We start from the raw sequence: 21,879 nt of genomic DNA, 5'->3' as shown, positions 1-21,879 counted from the left end.
CAATTATTATTTAATAGATTTATAATTAAATAATTGAAATTTAGAAATTAAATTTATTAAGTCATTATAGTTTCATAAGAACAAGTTAATTAAATAAATCTACTCATAGATTCTAGTATGCTAAAATCATCATTATTTTAATAGAATTGAAATTGAGTTGAGAAAATAATTTAAATAGTTTAATTAATTTAATTAATTAATATTTTAGGCATAGAAAATATATTTATTGGGTTGGATAAATTATAAGTTGGTTTAAAAATTAGAAAACACATTTAATTGATCTAGTACATGACGAGATCCAATAAGGCCTGGTTTAATAGAGAGGAGCGACAAACCTTAGTTCTTGATAGGGTGTGCTATTGCCCCTTCATGTACTCTCCTAATGGAAGTCGATTTTCCTATTAAAATACTATTAGATTACTGTTTACACCTTATTCTATTAGGCACCATTAGTTTGACAGAAAATGGCTTTCAGAAATTGATTTCTGGAAAATGACATACTTTTCTAAAAAATTAATATTTTTTCTGTTATTTGCCAGATTTCCTGAAAATTCAAAAAAACTATTTTCAATGAAACAAACATGCATTCGAAATTTTCTTGACTTTTCATTGTTTAGCTAAATTCACTAAACAAAATGTATTGAGTTCACAATTTTTTTTTACATGTACATATACTTACATAAATATAAACATGTTACACAAGGCACTTGCACAATGAAAAGGAATAAAAATTCAAAAATCCATTAATACACAGGCTGTGTCCACAAGCAAAGGAGCATTCCCATATTATCATCATCGTCTTGCTGTAAGGGACCAATGAAAGATGGCATACTTAAAATCCCAATTTCAATGACCTTATTATCTCTTATGCTTATTTGGTAATGGCTCTGTTTGTGCTTCATTCTAAAAACACACAATAAAAGATTCCATGTCAATTAGATAACAAAAAAAAAAAAGTTAAAAAAGGGTCTAATGATGCATCGAGAAGTAGGAGTAGACCTATCAATTTTTGGGTTTGGATCATTCTAGTTTGGGCCATCTAGTGTTTTTCAGGTCTAGTCATTACGTGTCAGGATCATTTTAAGTTCAAGTTAGTTTCAAGTTTCAGTTTGTTTGGATTTGTATTGTTGACTTTTTATGATCATAAGTGAATTAGAATGTGAGATCTTATGAGGAAAGGGTAGCAGATACAAAGCTTAAACAGAAATTGAGGATAATACTGAATTCAGTTATGTCAAATGATGCGCATTGAATGATAGATAACTGTAGTTAGTAAAGGAAGAGTATGCTCACAACATTTGAAAGTTACTTTTTAATGTAGGCTATTGATCTCAACATTGCACCTAATGTATCGCTCGATATTAGGAATTTAACCTCCGATTCTCCGGTAAGAGTCTCACTGTCTTGAATCTATAATAGAAATGATAAAAAAAATCTAATAAGCAAATGACTGATAGTTGTTTAAAAGGTATTAAAAAAGAACAACAGAAGCCTTACTTTGTTGTCTAATGGAAAGCAAAAAAATCATTGACCACCACTGCATCATCGAATACAGGTGTTAATGTAACACCCCCTACCCGTATCCATTGCCGGAATAGGTACGAGGCATTACTGGAGTTTACTGAATATTTTTAGATAATTCTGAGTTATTTATTATTCATATTTTGAAGATAATCATAATGTCTCTCTATTGGGCCCTCGAAGCCCCAAACATACATTAAAAACCAACCAGAATTAAATCGGGATCATAAAAAAATTCGTAAAATCTTAAATTTTATTTTCATTTAAGTACTTACCATTTCAATGCTTCTTATAATTAAACATGTCACCATTCAATCAATAGCTTGACACTTGTCTAAACGTCCAACGACATCATTGTTAGTATACTTGCACATATTTCATATAAATTCAATATTGATATACTTATTTTCTCAACATGTCACACTTGAGTTTAATAATTGTCTTTACTTACATAATTTCCTTGTATCAACATATCAAAGATAATCATATATGTACATGTCATGAAACATATCATTCTCTTACCGTTTCTTCATAAGTATACATCAATCATTTCATTATATCAATATTTCATGCTCCATCATTTCCATATATTTTATGTATATTTATTCCGGTAAAGTTTATATCAAACTTAATATAAATTATATTCTATGTACTTATTCTTATTTCGTTTATTTATCTTCATAATTATTTCACACAACTATTTTGTACATATATTTCCATATGACCAGTTCTTGTAAACATTTCACACAACCATTTCATATAACCATTTGTCATCTGATACATATTACCTGAATATCAATTGTTTAATATATGTCATCGCGTCTCCCATCCACGGTCTTATTTATCTTTGACATGATGCCATAGTGTCTTTCAACCATGGTCTTACTCATTTTCTGTCATGTTGCCATGGTATCTTTCAACCATGGTCTTATTCATTTCATGTCACGCTGCCATGGTATCTTTCAACCATGGTCTTATTCATTTTCCGTCATGTTGCCATGGTATCTTTCAACCATGGTCTTATTCATTTCATATCACGTTGCCATGGTATCTTTTAACCATGGTCTTACACATTTCATATCAGTTTGCCATGGTATCTTTCAACCATGGTCTTACACATTTCATATCGAGAGCACACTCCATGAACCTCATCCTTACAATGGGATTACCGGTCCAGGCTAAATCACAGTAATATAAACTCATAGAGTATTGTCGGGATTACCGGTCGGACTAAATCCCCTGCAACGACAATTACTCTAATGAGCTTGGATCTGAATTACTAGTCCAAGCTAAATTCAGACCCTAATTCGGATTACTCGTCCGGGCTAAATCCATTTACAAGTATTTTTCGGGAGGGCTATATTAGGATAGAATCACCCGTCCGGGCTAGATCCTTTTTACCGTCAATTCCTTTTCAGAGATCCATCGAATTTTCCTTTCATTCAACCGGGATTTCTTCCACTTTTTATCATATATGTTAATGTTTCATCAATTTTCATACAATGAACATTCAAATCATGTTCATATCAAAAACATACATTTCAAGCATTTAAGAATATAATTCAAGTTATACGAACTTACCAAGCGAAATTGCAGAAATATCAAAATTCAGATACATTTTGGTAATTACCATTTTCCCAATTTTCACTCGATCTTAAATTGAAAATTTCATTCAATTTATTAATTTAGATAATAAAATAATTTATTCCCTTCAATTTGGTAATTTTGAATTTTTTACAAAATTACCCTCAAGTTTTTCTTTTATTCAATTTAGTCTTTAAGCCTAAAACATGCAAATTAGCCATGCTAGCTGAATATTTATATATATTTTCCTCCTTCTCCTTTCCATTCCACATCCTTAATTTATATAACACACACTTGTAAGTAGCATTATCTATAATCTTTATTATTTACTTTTATGAATATTCAAGTTGTCCATCTGTATCATAGTCACTAAATTATTTATATCTAGAGCTATAGAACTCAAAATTAATATCTAATAATTTTCCTGAAACTAGACTCATATATATTCTTACCATACAATTTTCAAAATTTTTGGTTTATCCAATAAGTACATTTTATTCTTTAAATTTACCCCTGTTCAGCTGTCTGAAAGTTCTGACCCTCCTTCACTTAAAATTAATTATCTCCTCGTACAGAATTATAATGATATTTCCGTTTATTTCTCTTGAAACTAGACTCATTCAGGATTATAAACATATAAATTTAAGCCCCTAATTAATTTTATCCAATTTTTTATGATTTTCCAAAGTCAGAACAGGGGAACCCGAAATCATTCTGACCTTGTCTCACAGAATGTATTATATCTCATGATTTACAATTCCATTGCTTACATAATTTCTTCTATAAGAAACTAGACTCAATAATATTTAATTTCATATTTTATTCATCTTATAATTCGATTTCTAAAATTTTTGGTGATTTTTCAAAGTTAGACTACTGCTGCTGTCCAGAACTATTTTAGTGCAAGATATTAATTACCATGTTTATAACACCCTTATTTTCTTTTTCTACACTATTTCTCATCACTTTCTCTTATTTTCTCTTCACTAACATGACAAGAACATAAGACCATATATAAGAAAACTCTAAATCAACATCAACTCCATGCTTTTTCAACAATATTAAACTTAAAAACATATTGAAATCTTGATGTTCTTACCTTTTCTTATTGACTTCAATCTTTAACTTGATTTTTTTCTCTCCTCCAACTTCTATTTCTTGAATCCAACTTGACATTTTGCTCCCCACCATTTCCTTGCTATCTTTCTCTCTTGATGGCTATGGAAATTCTTTCAATTTTTAGGTGAAAATAATGAATTTTTGGTGGAAGGACTAAATTGTAAAGAAAGAAAATTTCTTTTCTTCTTCTTCTTCTCTTACGTGGGTTTGCATGGGAAAGGAAAGGTGATGATAATTCTTCATCTTTCCTTCCTTTTATACTAAATAAATAATAATATAATAATAAATATCTCATAAAAATATTAATAAAATAATATTTATCTAATTAATTAATTTAAAATATCATCAACATAACCATTACATTCTAGAATTCTCTCTCTTACTAATTGACCATTTTTCCCTTCATGATCTTTTAGAATTCCATCATTGAGTCATCACTTAATTTGGTAAAATTGCGATTTAGTCCCTCATAATTTTTTACCTATTCAATTTGGTCCTAATTCATTAATTTTTCTTGGTTTCTAGATCATTCCACCCTTAAAATATTCTTAAAATATTTGCACCATTAGTCCTTCAATTTTTTATATTTACACTTCAACCCCTTAAATTTTGAGTATTTACTCTTGTGCAACAAGACTTTTCTCATCTTTGCAATTTAGTCTTTTCTTGAATTAATATATCATAATATACTTCCCAATATTGACATAACTCAAAATTTCCCTTTTTGTCACTTTATTTCCTTATTTTCCTATATTACGAATAATATTTTACTGTAAAAATTTTCGGGGTGTTACAGTTAAAGCAAAAGCCAAATCATTAAAAATTTAGATTTGGCACGATTTTATTAGAAACCCAATCTCACAAGTCGATTAATACATGATAAAACACACATGAAAATGTTATACAATCACAATTGGTCAGAAAATATCATAGGTTTATTTGCTCAAATATCGTAATCATTTTGGAAGAGACTATTGTAACACCCCTTACCCGGTCCAATCGTTTGATTCGAGCTACGGAGTGCTACAATAGTTAACAAAACATATTATATATAAAACCGACTTCACACATTCAAATAAATAATAAAACATTTCATAATTCAAATATAATATTCAATCCACATCGGTTATTTCAAATAAATATAAAATTACTTCATAATCAAATCAATGCATAATCACCAAATATAATTTTTTTCTCGGCTTTATACGAGCTTACATAGGCTCTATTACCGACCTAGAATTTAACTAGATGTGAACAGTTAAATTAAAATAGTGTTCAAATCCTTAACCAATGAGTTTGCTGGTTTTAGGGCCGCTTACAACTTGGGGAACAAGGCGTTTACCTTGGCTCAACTTATGAAGGAATTACAATCCTATGAATTGATGCTGAATGGTGATAAGATAGTTCAGGAGAAACCTGATGCAAACTTAGCTGTGAGCCCTTCGTCTTCTAAGGGAAAACAAAAAGCTAAGGGAAAGAAGAAATTAACTAAGTCTTCGATTCCATCTTGTGTGGATAGGAAGAATGCTAAGAAGTCAAAAGATTCTAAAAAGATCAAATGTTTCTTCTACAACAGGAAAGACCATTTCAGATCAAACTGCAAGAAGTATTTGGATTACCTAGCATAAAAAGGGTAAAGGTATGGAACTCTTTGTGGTTGAAGCCTTTTTAGTGAAAGAATCAATTCAAAACTAGGTTATTGATTTTGATGCCATTAACCATGTATGTGTTTCTTTACAGGGATTCAGCGAAACGAGAAGTCTGTGTGACAGGAGCCTCTCGTTCAGACCAGTGAAGGGAGTTATGTTTTAGCTGAATTAGTGGAAGAAGTTATTTTACATTTTTGATAATTTTAGAAAGATTGTTTTAAATAATGTATTTTATGTACCTCATTTTAAGATGAATTTGATTTCTGTAGCATGTTTATTTTATGAAGGTTATACCGTTATATTCAATAAAGGGATTGTTATTTACAGAAATCGTTCTTTAATTTGTAATGAATGGAGGGAAAACAATATCTATTTTATCAAACCAAATAACTATTCGATGCTTCAAACTGAAATAGTGAATAAAAAGCTTAAAACTTCTCACTCTAATGAGGGGTACTTATAACACTTAAGGCTTGGTCACATTAACCAAGAAAGAATCACTAGACTCAGGAAAGATGGTCCCTTAAGTATATATGCTTAAGAAATTTAATTTTACACAATATGAATCTTGCTTGGAAGGTAAAATGACTAAGAGGTCTTTTCATGTAAAATGTACAAGGGCTAACCAGCCTTTAAAACTTGTACACATTAATGTATGTGGTCTCATGAGCATCAGTGCCCGAGGAAGTTACGATTGTTACATAACTTTCATTGAAGACTATTCTCGATATGGATATGTGTATCTAATGTACCGCAAAAGTGAAACCTTTGATAAATTTCGAGAGTTTCATACGGAAGTGGAAAATCAATTAGGTTTATCTGAAAAAAATCTTTAGTTTGACCAAGGTGGAGAATAATTGTCCGATGAGTAATTAAGATACCTCATAGAGAAGGAATAGAACCTTACTTCACATGGTTCGTTCAGTGTTAAGTTATTCACAACTCCCTACTTTCTTCTGGGGATATGAGATACAAACGGCTTGCTATATTCTGAATGATGTGCCAACCAAGTCTGGCATAAAAAGAAACCCACTTGTAAGACACCTTATGAACATGGCATGAAAAGAAATTCGCTCTAAATCACTTTAGAATATAGGGTTGTCCAACACACATTCTAGATAAGGATGCAAAGAAGTTGGATGCACGAACAAAATTGTGCATGTTTGTAGGATATCTGAAAGGAACAAATGGTGAATTATTCTACAATCCAAAAGATAATACGATCAAAGTTTCTACTCATGCTACTTTCATCGAGGAAAGTTACGTGAATAACTTTAAGCCTTGAAGTAAAATGGTACTCGAGGAACTTTTAGGAGTTGTAGAACAATCACCAAGTTCAATTCTTGAGAAAGTTGTAGAAAGACATGCAAACAATTAACAGCATAGGGGAATCTGTCGTAGTGCGAGGGTTTTTAAAAAAAATCAGACTTCTTCATCTATGATGATAATATTTATAATATGGAAGTAAATCATTAGGATGACCATCCACTCACTTACGTGAAGGCTATACATGACGTTGATTCCAAGCTCTGAAAATAGGCCATGGATGTCGAGATGGATTCTATGGAATCCAATATGGTGTGAGAACTTGTAGACTTACCAAATGAGATTAAACCCATAAGGTGTAAGTGGATCTACAAGAAGAAAAGAAAAGTGAAAGGCAAAGTGGAAATACATAAAGCTAGACTTGTAGGGAAATGCTATACACAGAAAGAATGCATAGATTACGATGGGACCTTCTCTCTGGTTGCCATGCTTAAATCTATTCGCATACTCTTATCTATTGCCATTGCTCTTGATTACGAGATCTGACAAAAGGATGTCAAGATGACATTCTTGAATGGCTATCTTGATGAACCCATTTATATGGTTCAAGCCACTGACTATGTGTCAAAGGAAAGGAGCAAAAAGTTTGCAAACTGCTAAGATCTATTTATAGACTTAAGCAGACGTCCCACTCATGGAGTAAAAGATTTGATCAAACGATCAAGACTTTTGGGTTTGAGCAAAATGCTGATGAACCTTGTGTTTATATCGTATAAATTACAAAAAGATGGTCTTTTTTGTTTTGTGTATCGATGATATTCTACTTATCAAAAACGATATAAGGGAATTGTCATAGGTTAAATTGTGGTTACCTCAGCATGAATGACTTGAGTGAAGCTAGTTATATTCTTGGAATTTGAATCTTTAGGGATCAAAAGAACAAACGATAGCTCTATCACAAGCTTCAAACATCGATAAGGTACTAGAACATTTTGCAATGATCGATGAGGAGTTAAGCACTCAGCCAACCACATCAGGTTTTCATCTTTCTTTAAATGATTGTCTTAAGATAGCAGAAGAAAGAGAGCATGTGAATAAGGTTCCATATGCATTGGCAGTTGGAAGCCTTATGTATGTGATGCTTTGCACAAGTTTAGATATATGTTTCACAGTTGATATCAGGCAAATCCTGCTTTCAAGCATTGGCAAGCTATAATGCATATATTAAGGTATCTTAAAAGGATCAAGAATTATATGCTTGTGCATTCTGAGGAGAACCTTACTCCTATTGGATACACAGACTCAGACTTCTAAACTTGTAAAGATTCGAGGAAATCGACATTGGAAAAATGTATTCGTCCTAAGCCGTGGAGCCATAGTATGGAGAAGTGTAAAACAAACTTGCATTGCTGACTCTACTATGGAGGCCGAGTATGTGGCTACTTCTGAGGCAACGAAAGAAACAATATGGCTTCAAAAGTTCTTAACTGAAATTGAAGTCATTCCTGATATGGAAAAAGCTTTAACAATGTATTGTGATAACAATGTTACAATAGCTAGTACCAAGGAAATGAGAAGTCACAAGAGGACGAAACATATTGATTAGAAGTATCACTTAATATGAGAGGCAGTAGCAGAAGGAATTATAGATGTGGTGAAAGTAGCTTCTGAAGATAACCTTGCGGATTGGTTTACTAAGACTCTTGTAACTAGGAGTTTTAACATATCGATGATATGAGAATGCGTAACATGACACATTTACTTCACTAGGACAAGTGAGAGATTGTCAGGAAATGTGTCCATATTGTAGTAAACATGTAATTATTTTTTATGTATTTGAATGATAATTTCACATTTCATTGTTTTGTCATTTGTATTTCTGTCTTTCATATTTTGCATGCATAGCAAAATTATGACAAGCAAATATTAGCTCATTGATTGTCTAAGTTCAAACTAATAATAAGTGGCATTGTAAGAACGTTTGAATTGCGAGAAAGACAACTTACTTTAGTAGATAATCTAAATGAGTTCGTAATCTCGTAAAAAATTCAAAGTAAGCATTTGATTCAAATACTAGGAAAGATTATTATGTCGTTTACAATTCCAATTAAGGAGATGCTATTTTTGGTTACCGTAGCAATTGACTCTACGGGTAGAGCCATAGATGTATTTATTGGAAGAATGATACATTGGATTAGACCCAACATAAATTAATTTTGAACCCATTTGTGAATTAATTCACTTGTGACATTTATGGTGTGATTTACCTAAATCCTAAGTCAGTCACTGACCATGCGTATGTAACTCATGTGTTTTGATATAGGTAGCAGCTTATGCTTTAAAGATGGTCGACCCGACAGCCGGTATGTTGGGTACATGAATTGTGTATGGCATGGCTTTACTAGAAACAATAGAATTCATAACTCAATTAATGAGTTAACAATATCCTCTCATTGCATTGTGTGGATTGAAAAATATAGAACGTGGCCATGGGTTGCTTATTCTCGAATGAGCAATTTATCACAGTCATTTGTTGACAGTGATCATATTAATCATTAAGAAGACAAAATGATGACAATGAGATAAAATAGGAGTGTATGGAGTGAACAGATTTAACTCAAAAGAATCAAGAATATCATATAAGGGTAACACACGCATGATGAGATCATTAGACAAAGCAGTTGGATGAAATGCTTTTGTAAAACCTTCAAATTGATGATGACAATCCTGCTAGCTAGGGTGGAAAGTTGTTCGCTAATATAAGCCATAGTCCTCAGCATAAGTTCTAAAGTAACCCTTAAGAGCTGAAACTTAACCTCCATTTTAGCTGATGGGTTCTTTCCATAATCTTGCAACTGTATCAATGCATAAGAGAAGGGTTTGGAATAAGTTGAAAATAAGGAAAACATATTTGATTAGGCATTTTGCTACAAACCCCCAAAATTTCTCAAAATATTTTCTATTTTATTAGTCGATGAAACTAAAATCACAAATTCTCAACTCGCAATCATCGTCCAAACAATACAAGTCCCTTCACACTAATAAGTTATGATAAATAAACTAGCAAGCATCTTCAACCCAAAAAGAAAACAAAAATCGAACAAAATTGAAAACAAATATAACAAAGTAATGAGAAATAGCAGTAGGATCAAAAAAAAAAAATCAAATATAACAAAGTGATGGAGAGGCAGAGGCAAAGACTAGAGAACACAAACTGAACCAATCTTCAAATTACTTTAAGGATTTCAAAAATTACCTTGTTTTTCTAGTCTTTAGCTAGGTTGCTGGAAACTTGAAGGCAAGAGAAGGGTTAGGTCACTGGTTGAAGGCGAGGGAGGGATTGAAGGGACATGTGAATTTTTTTGGTTTGTTTGTTGGGGGACGTGAGGAGGAGAAACGGTTGGAAAATGTCTTACAAGACATTTCCTAAAAAATGCCTTCATTTTACCGTGTTTTGGAGAATGATTTCCTTTGGTAACTCATTTTCCACCAAACAAACATGGGAAAACAATGAAAATATTTTGTGTAAAATCTTTTACATGTAAACAAATGGATCCTAAGACTTTTGTTATTTTCTCTATAAATAGAGACTAGGGGTTAGGTCAAACATGTCTTTTTTGCATTGATATTCTATCAAAATATAATTTAGTTATTTTTACAAAATAAATTATAAGGATTAAATCTATCTAATCCAAAAATACAAATATAATTTGAGAAAATAAATTATTACTATAAATATCACAATAACTCAAATCTTTAAAATAATTTTTTAAAATGTATCTAAAGATTGTTTTAAATAAATTATTCTAATAAATACACTTCTATGGTAAGTTTTTATTTTTCCTATATTTTGGTAATTTGTTGCTTATCAAGAGTTACATAATATATCGATAGTATAATTTCTTAATTCTACAAACATAATTATAAATTTGTCACGTATCTTATTTATATAAATATTAATTTTTTATTATATTCTTATATATGCTTATTATTAACTAAATTATTATGTACATTTATGGAATTATAATTTTAAATAAAAAATTTACAATTTTATTTTTAATGTTTGAAGTATAGAGATTGAATATAGATATGAGAACATATTTTAATCTAATAAAATCATGAAAACCCTATTGTAAATAAATGGTTGACAAATTGTTGTAAAGACTATTGAGAGATGGGTTTGATTTGACACTTAGCCTTGAGTTGCTTGATGAACAGGTCCAGATTAGTCCCTGATGACCCATTTGGTGCCAATGCATTTTCTAATGATTTCCTCACCTCTTTGACTTTCACCTTGTACTCATCCCCTGATTTCCAACTCATCAGACAGTTGACATTATCCGAAACCTCCTCCTTGGTGATGGGTCTTTTATTGCTCAAATTAATCCCCATCTTCCAATCATCAACCACTAATTTCCTATTAGTGAATTGATCCGTCAACAAAGGGAAACACAACAAGGGAACCCCGCACCATGTACTCTCCAGTATCGAATTCCACCCACAATGTGTTAAGAACCCTCCTGTTGCAGGGTGGGCCAGCACTGCATTTTGACAACACCAAGGTATGATCATCGAACGGTCCTTAACTTCCTCTTTGAATCCAACGGGCAAGGGATCCGTATCATCAGAACTGACAATATCAGGCCGAAGCACCCAAAGGAAACTCACTTTGCTAAGGGCAAGCCCTTTAGCTATCTCTATTAGCTCGCTTTTTTTAACGTGGGCGTAGCTACCGAAGGACGCGTACAGAACGGAGCCATGGGGCTTTTTGTCGAGCCATTGGGAGCAGTCAGACTCGGACCATAGACTGGTAGCGACGTTGCTCTTGGTGAAGCCGGGTGGGAAAATGGGTCCGATTGCATAAAAAGGGACTTTGGCATGTAGAGCTGATATGGTTCCAAGCTCGAGATCTTGAACGGTGTTACACAGAACAAAATCGGCATTTTTGGCATCTTGGAAGGCATTGAAAATGATTTGATGACAAACGGATGTTGTATCGGTGTCTTGAAGGTATGACATCATGTCTCTGGGTTCAACCGCTTCCACTCCCGGTATGTATTTTATGGTGTCTTCCCGACATTCTGATCAAAAAATTCAAACCCAAAATACTTATATCTTAAAACATTAGATTTGTAATAATGAGTTAAGCTTAAATTTCAAATTATGATTTTCATCTGTGACATAACTTGGTCATTCTTATGTTCACGCACTCAATCTTGTCCTCAAATTTTGCAAAATGTTGTTCATATTTGTAATCGCTGAGTTTTGAATATTACAGCTTAAACATGGATTATATTTTAATTAGATTTATTTTTGTACATAATCTTTTTATTCAAATAGACAAATTTTAAAATTTAACAGGTAGCTAGGCTTTTAACTAGTTCTACTATTATTAATGTTATTCCTTACTCTAATTGAAATTAGAGGTGTAATTGAGTTGAGCCAAGCTTGAATTCTATCAAGCTCGAACTTGACTCGATATATAACCAAATTATTCGAGTTTGATTAAACTCATTTATCTATTTTTATACTTGAGTTCAACTTAATAAAAGCATAGATTTAATGATATATATTAAAGGCAATAGTGTAATTTAGTATTATAAAAATATAGAAAACTCGATAAGGCTCGTGATTCATTCGAATCAAATATTATTAAGCTCGAATTCAATTCGATCGATAACTTGAGCTACTCAAGCTCGAGCTTAGCTTGATAATTATCAAATCAAATTGAATTTTTTAGTCAAATTTAAATAACTTGTGAGCACTAGTGTCTTTAATTTAAACTAAAATTCTTCAAATTTGTTAAAATAACTTTAAAAAAAACTACCTTAAAACCCAAAACTAGTAAGTTTATAATTATCAAAATTTATCATTTTAAAGCAATCCTAGCTTAATTGATTTTTATATAACAGTGGATTAACAAATATTTTAATGATATTTATGATTTAATATACAATAATGTTATCAAATTATGTTAGTTAAATTAAAATAAAGTTACCTTGCTGACCAAAGTGACCATTTTCCCTAAGAAGATCCAAGTGATGGTACAAAGTAAACACCAAAGCTGGTTCCGTCCAATACGAGACATAAAGCAACCCAAATTTCTTTGCAATCTTTGAAGGCCAAACGAAGAAAGTGTCAGCAATGAGGCAATGAACCTTCTCCCCGGACCCTACTATTCGGCTGACTACCTCGTCAACGTGGGCCGAGAACTCATGCAACAACGAAGCCATGAACTGGTCGTGGTTCAACGACCGGTCGAACTCCACGGGGAGACCGTCAGAAACGGTGGCGTACCGTATGTCGAGGCCCGATTCCCTGACCTTAGCGAAGATGTCGGAACCAATGTCGGGGTGAGCCTTGGCGGTCTGGTGGTGGACGGCGTGGGTGTTGATGAAGGTGATGGTGAAGCCCTTGGATGCTAGCTTGATGGCTAAGTTAACGGATGGGATGACGTGGCCTTGGAGAGGGTATGGTATGAAGATTGCATGTGACTTTTGGCTTGATTCATCCGCCATTGTTGGAAGATTTTTCTTTTATAAGTTGCAGAGAGCAATGAAAAAAACAAGGCTTTTCTTCTTCTTTTTTTCAATAAAAGAAGAGATAGATGAGGTTTTTAAGGTTCATTGTTATGGACGTCATAACTAATTTCGGGGGAAACGTAGTCCAAAATGACCGACTTTGCCTCCTTTGCGGATATGGATGGATAGTAAGCTTTTTGCTTATTTTCTCTTTCTATCATTAATTAGGGTCACACCCCTATCAATCTGTATCTTTTAATACATCATCCCAATTTTTTCCCTTTAAATATGCCTCTTAAGATTTTTTCTTTTTTAAGTGAATTTTTATTTTTAACTCAGCTTTCATAGATTCCACTTACAATAATTGAGGAAAATTCCTCTAATTATACTTTTTTTATATACAGATATCAATTCATATTCACAACACTTAAATAGAAGATAATTATATTTTTACATTGACAATGATACAAATACTATCCAAACTAAAACTCGATTGAAAAAATTTATTTTAATTAGTACACAATAATGAGTGTTTGTGGATTTTATTATTAGAATAATTATATTATTTTGTTTTGCTAAAGTATTCTACTTTTTATCAAATTATAATTGATAGTGTATTTAATATATATATATATATATATATATATATATACATTTTAATGAATTAAATACCCGATTCGATCAAGGTTGCTTTAAAATAGATGAAAATATACGATTATATAAAAAAATTATTTTTATATTCTAATTTGATCAATTTTAATTTTTATAGTGAAAGCATGGGCAGATTCTTAGCTGTGAACATCGGTAGGTTTAAAAGAAATTCAGCAAACTATTTTTTTTTTTGAAAAACAAAAAAGAATGGCTAATTAGTTACATCTAGAAAGTTTGAGAAAAAAATCTCAATTTGGTCCAAACCTAAGAAATTCCGAACCCTTTAAGAGGGGGAATAAAAAAATTGCAACTCAACTTTAGAAGATAACGGTCCTTTTGCCATACAATCAGCAACTTTATTCTGTTCCCTGGGAATATAACGCAAAACTCATAAATTCTCCTGAGATTAAATACTCTGGATTCGCCTGATTAAAGCAGAGGTCGATGTGGCTGAGATACTTCCTTGAATGGCCCGAACGACGTCTAGACTGTCCGAAAGGATCATTACACAGTCATGACCTCTTCGTTGAACAAGCTTAATCCCTTCAAAAATGTCCCAAAGTTCAGCATCAAAATTCAGCAATGTTTTTTCTTCCTCAACATATGTAAACAATGGAAACTTTAGAAAAAAGAGAGTTCTGAAGGATTGAATAGCTCTCCTACTCTTTAGTTTCATTGACTAATGTTGTTGGTAATAACCATCTTTGATATTTGTAACTCACTTGAGCTCGTATAATTAAATATGATGAGATGGGGTCTTAAGTAAGTCCACAAAGGTAGGACTCAATGAAGTCATCAATCGGTGATATACTTTATATATAGGAAGCCATAGCCATTATAAAGGCGGCTTCTATTATTAGTTTTATCTTTTTGTGGGTGCGAAAAGGAACAAGATTTTATTAAAAGTTAACCAACAGTTCAGTACAAAAGTTCTCCATATGCATCATTCAGAACAAACCTAAAGGTGGCATGGTACAACTAGACAAAAGATCAGCACTTGTGTATCGATTCTTCTCACGAAAGACGTACTTGATTGTCCCTCGAGTGTCCTGCAGTAAGAAACAAGAGTAGATAGCAAAAATTTTATTATTAGACTCATTATATATAAGACTAAGGCTACGTCCGGGATTACTTGTTGAGTCCCAAAAGCACTTTTGGGCTGCAGAAGCAACCCTAAATACGGTATGTTTGGGATGTAAAAACACTTCGGAGAAATGCTTTTAGAGACAAACGAAAAAGTTAGAGAAAGGTGCTGTGGCTTTTGGGTTTTGAGATGTTAAAATATCATTTAACCCTTATTATCTTCGTTCAAGCAAAGTTGTTGGTTATATGCAACATACATTTTCTCTCCCCTGTTTCACCAAGAAATTGTAGAGCATGTTCTTCAGCTTTCATTAGTGGCTCAATCAACTCCCTCATCTGCACTTTCACAACATGAATCAACCTTAATTTCTAAGGTCCAACAAATTCATATATTTGCAAGTTTAAGATTATCTAAGACCTCAAAGCTCCACTTTTAAATTGTTTGCACGAGATATGTGACGATAGGAACCTATAGTCCATTTATCCTTTTTATCTCTAATAAGAGTTTCCGTATTTTAAAATTATCTATCATCATTAGTGTAATTTTATTATACGTTACAAAAAAGTATATTACAAAGGTTCTAATTAAAGCGTTACGCTTTTATGTAAACCTTAAACATTTTGGTATTGGTATAGTATTAGAAAATTTGGTATAACTTTAGAAATTTTGATAATTTGTCATTATTGTAATAACTTAAAAACATATGTTTAAACACACTTACATACATAATATTTTAGTTATAAATGATTAACGTGTTTTACTAGATAGAATGATAGAAATAAGTCTTGACTTATATAGAATGATGATTAAAGCTTTTATCAGACACTAATTTGATGAGAATGGATTGCATGAAACTGTGATTCCACATCAATAGGAGAATAACAAATCAAATTTTTCCTCTTAATTTTCAACTTTTTTCCCCTGAAAAAATTTAAATCCAACTAAAAATGATAAAAATTACGAGGAAAAATCTAATTTATCATTTTCCTATTGGAAAGAGATAGGAATGACGTTGAATTATAGTTTCATATAATTCTTTTTGTTAGTTTAATATAAATTTAACCGAGTAACTCCTATCCTTATCCTAATATCAAAATAAATAAATTAATTAACAAATATAAAAATCATTAATATTTTAATAACTCGATTGGCCCTTGCAAAATCCCAAGAGGTTTTCTATTTCGTTTTCTTCCTTCAAACGAAGTTATTAGCAAATTTGGATGAAGCAATGGATGTAAATTCCAAATTTGCATTGGACTCCAAAATCCTCATCTAGTGTGTTCTCAATTGTCAAAGGGGGTAAGAGGCTTGTACCTTACACAACAAAAATCAATCTTCAAATATACCTATTTATTATTATTTATCAGTGGATCTCAATCGGGTTTTGCTCTGGTTATTGCATTGTATTGGTATAATTTATATTTATTCAAATTTAGTTTAGCTTAAAATATCAATATCAATTTTATCTCTGTTCAAACTGTTCATAATTTTTTATTTTTATCTTACAAACAGTTATGTTTAATTGAATATTTAATAACTTTATATTTTTTTCTTTTATTAAGTTTCTTGAGGTATTATATATTTATTCCACTAGTAATATTTAAAAATTTTCACATGCCTTTTTTAATATTTATTTTTAATATTTTACTATTGTCTTGTAGGATATTGGTCAATCCTAATTTTATTTGTGGTGTCTATCAAATATTCTCCGCCCTCCCCTCCCCACATATATTATTAGATTCCCAGTTGACATAACAGACTAAATTTTTACATGTGACATACTTATTCTATCAACACATGACAATGCAATTTATCTATATATCCATTTTTTAAAATTAAAAGAAAATAAGATTCTAAAATTATTAAATTTCAAATAAAAATATATAATAAATAATTAAAATGCAATTCAAGTGAATAAATTAATCCGAATGATACAAATACAAAAAGAAATTAATTAAAAGAACTGAATAAATAGATAGTCTAAATATATATAATAAATTAACTCATAGTACACATAATATGCTATGTATATTAAATAAAATAAAATAAGTGAGTATGTGGTTATTATATAAATTAGTATAATGATATTAAAATATAAAATTAAATATTATATAATTACATGATATTAATATTAATAAATTATTACAATATACATATACGAGTATATGCATATCATATAATATATTTATCATTTAATTAAGTATATACTAACATAAACATTAATATATTAGTAATAACAATTGATAATGATTGTAAGACCCAAATTTTGCCCGGGACCCAATAAAACCAAACCCGAATTAAACCTAGCCTATTATCCAGTTACAAGCCCAAACCCAATTTTGGCCCAACCTAATCCCAACCCAAACACAAAAAATAAATAAATAAATAAATAAAAACCTTGGCCACCTACTCCACCACCTTTGTTGGCCACCCACCTTGGCCACCAACTCCACCACCCTTGGCCACCTAAACCACCCCAACCACTCCACTTGTAAAATTTGGCTATAAAAGCCATTCAAGATTTTGTTTTTAGGGGGGTGGGTTTTTGGTTTTTTGGAGGAGGATTGTTCTTTGTTTTGGAGGAGGTTTTTTTATTTTTTGGAGGTGTTTTTTTTGGTTTTTTAGAAAGAAGGTTGTTTTGTTTCTTGGAAAGGCTAGTTTTGAAGATTAATCAAAGATCAAAGCAAAAGAGGTTTCTTTTGTTTATTCTCATCTTTAGTTCTTTGTTTGTTTATTGTTTTCCTTTCAATTTTATTTTGTTATTTTTATACGAAAGTAAAAATAAAAGTAAGAAGCTTAATCATATTTTCATTACCGAAAAAAGTTTTTTTTTTGAGGTCCGCCGCCGATGTCTGGTGGCGCTGATGGTGACCCATGGGGTCCATGACGAAGTAAAGCGGACCAACGGCGGATTTAGAAAAGAGGAGAAAGAGAGTTGAGAGCTTTGTTTTATTATTTTATTATTTTTACTATTATTTATATTATTATTATTATTTCTCATGTATATATTATTATTTATATTATTATATTATATATGCCCTCTCCATATTTATTTATATTATTACTATCATTATTGTTACTTCTATTATTTTTATTTCTAACTACTATTATATATATATATATATATGTATTATTGTTTGTATTATTATTATTATTATCACCCTATTGTTATTATTTTACTTTTGTATTCTAATATATTATTAATATTACTCATATTTTCATTATTTTTGCTATTACTATTATTATTATTATATATTAGTGTATATTTTTATGTATATACATATATATATATTTATATATAGTATTGTTTTTATTACTTTAATTTAATATTTTTATTAAATTTTCTTTTTGTATTTCTATATTTATTATTATTATTATATAGTAGTGTGTATTTCTATTATATACATATATATATATATTTATATATAGTATTATTGTTTACTTTCTTGTAATATTATTCTTATTATCATTATATCCAACCCAATAATAATTCTTTCATAAAGTAATATTCCGTATTTGGTAATTCGAGACAATCGTGCCCTAACTTATTGGGTTTCGATTTTCTCCTTTAACCTAAATAACGGAATACTCTTTTAAATCATGACATGAGTTTTGAAAAATGCTTATTCTGGAGATACGAGGTGTTGTGCCCTAACGTCTTGGGTATGGCATTTTGTTACCTCGAAATAAGATTTTTGCAAGTAAAGGCAATATTCGGTGTTTGGGAATTCGAGGAAACGTGCCTAACTTACTGGGTTTCGATTTTCCTCGTTCACCTTAACTAACTGAATAACCTTTTGAAATACACGAATTTTTATATAAAAGGCAAGCTCGCTCTCGAAAATTCAAGATGTCGTGTCCTAACTTACTGGATGTGACCTTTTATATTGTGAGACGAGAAGGTCCTTAACATTTGAGCATTTTCTTTACAAAGAGGATCGTATTTTAAATTCTTTCAAGTTTTCAAATTTTCGACACTAAGACACTAATTAATCAACTAGGTACCAATTTTGGGCGTATCGAGGGTGCTAATCCTTCCTCATGCGTAACCGACTCCCGAACTCATTTTCTGATTTTCGTAGACCAAAAATTATCGTTTTAGTAAATCTTAACTTTTATTAAAATGATTAACTCAAGGTGATCCGATCACACCTAAAAAGATTGGTGGCGACTCCTGTTTTCGTTTTTTTTCTCCAAGTCGATACCCGTTTTTTTTTTAAAAAATAGTTACGACAGCTTGGCGACTCCGCTGGGGAGTTTTATAAGAGAGTCAAGCCACAAGTTAATTAACTTTTGTCTTTTTTCGAAAATTGAGAATTTGGTTTTGATATACGATCACTTTATTGCGTTTCACCCGTTTTTCGTACTGTTTTCATCATTTTATTCCTATTTTCTTTAATTGTTTCAAGTTTTTATACATATATCTTCTCGCATTACATTGCATGACCGTTGTGGTCACACCCTTAAGTGGGAGTGAGAAACTACGCCTTCGTGAGGTTTTCACCTCCGTGCAGGATAGTGGATCACTTTCGGAATACATCCGTACATATGGTTTCGTGAGATTTTCATCTCCGTGTAGCCATAGGGAAATGTATTCTCCTGAATTGAACTCGATTCAAATGAGCCTATAATGGGTGAGGATCGAGGAATCTGTTGGTTCAGGTACCCTTACTCTAGAACCAAACCACATATAGAGAGACCTAGGAGCCCACCCTAGGTAGAGCCACTCCGAACCCCTAGTGGTCATCCGAATTGCTTTATTTGTTATTTATTTATCCTGCACTAACGTGTTTTATTTTTGTTTTGTTTATAATTGCATTACATTACATCATCCTAGGAAGGAGGTGTTGATTCATATTTGATTGCTAAATAGAACAGGTTTGTCATAAGAAAACGAATTTTTGATAAAGTGGATTATAATACGGTTGTCTAAATATGATCCAAGTGAACACATGAAAGAAGACTGATAGCTCGTGAAGAAATACAAGACTTCGCTTCATTGCCTGAAGACAGAAACTGACAAAGATTATTCGAGAGCCGTCACATCTTGACCTTCTTAAAGGAGTGACAAGTATCACAAGTAATAAGTGAGCAACGAGTCGTGACTGGATCGAGCAAAAAGGAGTTAATATAGACATCTCTTGGAGAATTCGTCAGACTCGACCACAAGATCCGGATATGAAGAGGAAGATAGGTGTCTTCACTTGGAATACAAGAGAAAAGCCATATATGTAGTCCGTTTTATGTAAAAGAATTTGCTTTCTAGAAAAGTTGTTCTAATGAAATTAAATTTAGAATCAATGCCTTCCTTTTTTTTATGTTCATGCATTTGCATTACATTACATCAAAGAAAAGAATGTGTTGATTCAAATTCAATTCCTAAATAGAATAGTTTGTCATAAGGAAACGAATTTCTTGATAAAGTAGATTATAGTGCGATTGCCTGAATATAGTCCAAGTAAACACGATGAGAGAAAGCTGGTAGTTCACGGACCTGATGTAATTGCCAGAGATTCAAGCCAACAAAGGCATGACGAGAGAAAGCTGGAAGTCCACGAAGGAATACATGACTTGATTTAATTGCCAACGAAGATTATTCAAGAGCCGGCACTTTTGATGAGTATCATGGAGATAAGTGAGCAAGAGATCGAGGCTCAGATTAAGCAGCAAGGAACTAGTAAAGGTATCTTTTAGAGAATTTATAGGATTCGACCATGAAGAAAAGATCAGCGTTTACTTGGGATATGAAGGGCAATACCGCATACGTAATATATTTTCATGTAAAGAAATATGTTTTCTAGAAAAGTTATTCTAATGGAATTGAATTCAAGATCAACATCTTCCTTTCTTTTGCATTCATTCCATACATTTGCATTACATTGCAACATTTGCATTAAACTTTCACTAAAGAACCCTGATTAAACAAAATTATTTCAGTTAATCTGGAAACCAACGAGAATCAAGCAACCGAACACAGCCACTATACCCGCCGTAAAACCAAAGCAATGGACCAGAGATTAGAAAGGATAGAACAAATGCAAAGGGAGATGCAAGAACAATTACAAGAGCAGATGCAAGAGCAACTGGCTAAGATACTGACAAGATATGAGGACCATATGTTAGAGTCCCGAAAAGCATGATGGATCAATTAACTCGTCTATTGGCTGGCGGATTAGAAAAGGGGAAAAGCCCTTTGATCAATGCGGGAGAAGATAATGAAGATCCTACCTACCCTCCGGGTTTTACCCCACCTCATGTGCCCCTGCAAACCGAGGCACCTCCTAGAAGGCCATCTGTCACAGTGAGGCCTCAACATGGGCCGATGGATCTTGGAATCCCATAAATTTCCCATCCGGGTTGGGAAATAATTTGGGTGATAGCTCGGTCAACCCTATTACTCCCGATCTGGATTTAATAGAGAAGGAAAAATGGCCACTGAATCCTCAAACAATTGGAAGATCGTTGCGGTGGTTAGAGGAGAAGT

At 31.9% G+C, this 21,879-nt stretch overlaps 1 protein-coding gene across 1 annotated transcript; it reads right to left on the bottom strand.

Moving 5' to 3' along the window:
* Window positions 1-11,166: 11,166 nt before the first annotated feature.
* On the bottom strand, window positions 11,167-13,815 carry LOC108482115 (UDP-glycosyltransferase 86A2-like). Its single transcript, XM_017785223.2, has 2 exons — window positions 13,138-13,815; window positions 11,167-12,220 (listed from the first exon to the last, which is right to left on the bottom strand). Exons 1-2 carry the CDS (start codon window positions 13,655-13,657, stop codon window positions 11,304-11,306), a joined length of 1,437 nt encoding a protein of 478 aa, XP_017640712.1. The 5' UTR covers window positions 13,658-13,815; the 3' UTR covers window positions 11,167-11,303.
* Window positions 13,816-21,879: the final 8,064 nt, after the last annotated feature.

Source organism: Gossypium arboreum, chromosome 1 (genome assembly GCF_025698485.1).
Source record: "Gossypium arboreum isolate Shixiya-1 chromosome 1, ASM2569848v2, whole genome shotgun sequence".
NCBI lineage: Eukaryota > Viridiplantae > Streptophyta > Magnoliopsida > Malvales > Malvaceae > Gossypium > Gossypium arboreum.
Note: the sequence above shows the minus strand (reverse complement) of the source record. Positions and strands in the feature narration are given on the sequence as shown.